Source organism: Camponotus vicinus, unplaced genomic scaffold, assembly GCF_025532165.1.
Source record: "Camponotus vicinus isolate PSW18456_S1 unplaced genomic scaffold, iyCamVici1.0 SCAF_7, whole genome shotgun sequence".
NCBI lineage: Eukaryota > Metazoa > Arthropoda > Insecta > Hymenoptera > Formicidae > Camponotus > Camponotus vicinus.
The window spans coordinates 17,779,077-17,782,944 of record NW_028141979.1 but is presented as its reverse complement, the minus strand read 5'-3'; the positions used below and the strand labels follow the sequence as shown (position 1 = coordinate 17,782,944).

General features: G+C 48.3%; 2 protein-coding genes across 2 annotated transcripts; both read left to right on the top strand.

Moving 5' to 3' along the window:
• The first annotated feature begins 745 nt into the window (after positions 1 to 745).
• On the top strand, positions 746 to 1,435 carry LOC145974297 (uncharacterized). The gene has a single exon (XM_083104093.1). It carries the CDS (start codon positions 746 to 748, stop codon positions 1,433 to 1,435), a length of 690 nt encoding a protein of 229 aa, XP_082960219.1.
• Positions 1,436 to 1,548: 113 nt separating this feature from the next.
• LOC145974296 (uncharacterized) lies at positions 1,549 to 2,049 on the top strand. Its single transcript, XM_083104091.1, has one exon. It carries the CDS (start codon positions 1,549 to 1,551, stop codon positions 2,047 to 2,049), a length of 501 nt encoding a protein of 166 aa, XP_082960217.1.
• The last annotated feature ends 1,819 nt before the right edge of the window (positions 2,050 to 3,868 follow it).

Here is a 3,868-nt window from a genome sequence, read left to right as displayed (position 1 = left end):
CAGCTACTACCGTGGGAGCTAACGCCGCTGGACCTGGAGCCGCCCAGATTCACCAGGCCGACGAGGATCCTGCTCGACTCGTGGGATATCCGGGTACGGAGATACACCTCTCCAACGGGGCCCTGGAATCATCCAGCTCTTCTGTCTCCACTGTCAACATCTCCAATTACCAGTACTAGTACGCAGACGCACTGGACTAAGATCCACCGAGGGATCCAGATGCAGCCAACTACTGCCGATCAGGCTGTCCAATCCGGCAGCGACTGGGAGACACCTTCCATCTCCGTCTCAACGCAAACGGAAATACCATCGACTGCGCTAGTAGACAACAACAACTGCCTGGGGTTCCTGCGTGTAACCAAGACGCTCCCACCAATCACGTATCGAGAACGCCTGCATTGAGCACGACTGGCCCCCAAGCGGGCCATGTATATACCTAGCACTTAAGTCCTGTACATATGTAAAATAAAACTAGATCTTACACTAAGAAGAGAGCTGTCATTCTGCGCATCCTAAGTCCGCCTTAACTAAGCAAGCACGGCGATAACAAAGAGAAAACGAACACGCCGCTACATTGGTGACCAACCGACACTGCCGATAGAAGGTACAACATGTCGAAAAATAAGGACAGCACTATCCTCCTCGACGAAGAGGAGGCTAGCATTAGCCGGATCGCCGTACGAATACCAGCATTCTGGCCGGAAGACCCCGAACTGTGGTTCGCACAGTTAGAAGGCCAGTTCAAATGGGCGGAATTGCAGATGATAACACAAAGTACGGATACGTCCTCTCAAAGCTAGAGCCTAAACAGGCACGAGAAATCAAGGACGTCATCACGCATCCCCCCACTACTAACAAGTATGCCGCTATAAAGAGCGCACTAGTCCAGCGCCTAACAGAATCGCAGGAGCAGCGGATCAGGCAACTTCTAGAAAGAGAAGAGATAGGAGACAGAAAGCCGTCGCAATTTCTGCGGCATTTATCCACACTAGCAGGAACAAGCGTCTCCGACGAACTCCTAACAACGCTATGGCTTGGCCGACTACCAGCACAGACACAGGCAATCTTGGCAACTAGGAAGGGCGACAACTTACAAGACGTGGCAGAGCAAGCCGACCGAATACATGAGGTGAACAGCCGTGCCTTGGTATTAGCAGCACAACGTCCACAGATAACCACGGAACAACAAAATCCATGGACTACACAGGTGGAGGCGTTGACAAAACAAGTAACAACCCTAACAGAGCAAATGGCAAAACTCGCCAAAGAATTTCGACGAGAGAAAGAAAGAGGCCGAAGTCGGTCTAGGAGCAGAGCCAGGAACAAGACACCCAGTAAAGAAGGTGTATGTTATTATCATCGACGCTTCGGTGCAGAGGCCCGCCGATGCACACAACCTTGCACATACAAGGGAAACGAGCCGGGCAATCATTGAAGACGGCCAGTGAGAGCAGCCCAGGATCATGCCGTCTTTGTGTAACAGACCACAAGACAAGAACGAAATATCTCGTGGATACGGGATCAGACATTAGCGTCTTTCCCTATGCAATGACAAGAAACAAACGGCGACCAGAGCAGTACGAACTATTCGCAGCCAACGGATCTCGTATAGCAACGTACGAATCCATGACGCTACAGCCATATCTGGGGTTTAGGCGAACGTTTCCCTGGAGGTTCATAGTAGCCAACGTGGGCCAGCCAATAATTGGGTCAGACTTCCTAGCACACTATGACTTGCTACCGGACATGAAGAGGACAATACTGAGAGACGTCAGGACAGGACTCACAGCTACCGGCACAAGATGCTACAGCCTGACCATATCAGTGAAAGCCGTTGCGCAGACAACAAGGTTTCACAACATAATAACGGAACATCCGGATATTACGAAACCTGGAAATGCAACAAGGAGTACGAAACACTCAACGCAGCATCACATCCAGACGACATCCGGACAACCGGAGACTTGCAGACCACGAAGACTGACACCAGATAGGCTCAAGGCTGCTCGCATAGAGTTCGAATTACTACTGCAGGAAGGCATCATTTGACCATCAAAGAGCCCTTGGTCATCTCCACTACACATGGTTCCCAAGAGAGACAAAGCTTGGCGACCATGTGGAGACTACAGGCGACTCAACGCACGAACGATACTGGACCGTTACCTTATACCGCATTGTTGAAGATTTGACAACAGTGAAACGGCCCTGCTCAATACTATAGCTATTTCGCGAATCGTTACAATACGGCTCTGAGGTCATGCCTGGTGACAATAACATACCGGGTCTTCGGATCATCCGAACCTTTCAGCTCGCTGATAGGTCGAGAAACATCGCCCGGTATACATCGCGCTTGCCAAACGAACTTCTTTGTCCTTTCTTACGAGCGTGAGTTGAAACAGTCTTCTAAAAGCAAGCACATGGCAAGCTACGGACGAGAGCGCGCGAAATACCGAAAATTATTATTATATTTGTGAGCCAATTAAAGACACAGTCGCACAATAAAACAAGCGAAGACCATTAAAATATCGGAGTATTTCTTGAGCCTTTCAACCTCCGATACCTTAAATTCTTTTGTTCACGACCTTCGATAACTTGTGAACGTTGAATTTAATATAATTTTTAAAGCCGGTCCGAAGAGCTGGAAGGCGGAGGTTGAAAGGCTCAAGAAATAGGCATCATTGCCATGTGCTTGCTTTTAGAAGACTGTTTCAACTCACGCTCGTAAGAAAGGACAAAGAAGTTTGTTTGGCAAGCGCGATGTATACCGGGCGATGTTTCTCGACCTATCAGCGAGCTGAAAGGTTCGGATGATCCGAAGACCCGGTATGTTATTGTCACCAGGCATGACCTCAGGGCCGTATTGTAACGATTCGCGAAATAGCTATAGTATTGAGCAGGGCCGTTTCACTGTTGTCAAATCTTCAACATACCGCACGCCTCGTACCGAACGGGACGAAAACCATATGAGCGGGAGAGCCGAAAATGAGTCGGTTTCTCCAACCTTACGGAGAGTTACAACTTTACAGAAATACCCGACATTAATCTAGAATAATTACTCACTAGCGCGAAGTCTTATCATCTAAGCGATAACCTTATATTAACGCATTTACTTAACATTAACAAGGTTTTTTTTTTACTAACTAAACAAACAATGACGTAGCCCTGAAATTACTATTTACAAGTTTTGATAGATGATGAGTGAAAGAACACTTTCTGTCAATTACATAGTAACGGACATATCTGAGTAATCGGACGCTTGAGTGTCGTTTTCGCAATTGGAAGAGTTACTACGCGAACAAGCCCGTCATTACCTGAATGCGTCGCGACGATCCGGGCAAGCTCCCATTTCGCCGCAGGCAGCAAGTGGTTTTTCAAAAGGACTAGATCGTTTACCTTGAGACTAAATTTTACACTTTGCCATTTCGTACGTTGATGAAGAGTATGTAAAGTCTCGCGCCCACGCGCGCCAAACGTGTTCGCGCATGGCTTGCACTCGTTGCCATCGCGACAAGCGATTATTGTTTACATCGAGCAATGATGGTTCGGGTACGCTTATGAGGGGTCGTCCGATAAGAAAATGACCCGGTGTTAAAGCTTCGAAGCTTTCAGGGTCATCCGTTAATGCGGTTAGCGGACGAGAATTCAAGCACGCTTCGATTTGACAGAGGAGCGTTGAAAGTTCCAGCTGAGAAAAAGTGTGAGCGCCGACTACACGCTTGAGATGGTGCTTAAAACTCCTTACTCCAGCCTCCCACAAACCGCCGAAATGGGGCGCTGAGGCAGGAATGAAATGCCATGTGAGACCATCGTTTTCGAAAAATTCGCGGAGCTTTCGATCTTTACTAACAAGGGGAGTGCCAAGTAATGA

Coding starts and splice junctions, on each gene's coding strand:
- LOC145974296 (XM_083104091.1), top strand. CDS start 1,549: ATGACAAGAAACAAACGGCGACCAGAGCAGTACGAACTATTCGCAGCC.
- LOC145974297 (XM_083104093.1), top strand. CDS start 746: ATGGGCGGAATTGCAGATGATAACACAAAGTACGGATACGTCCTCTCA.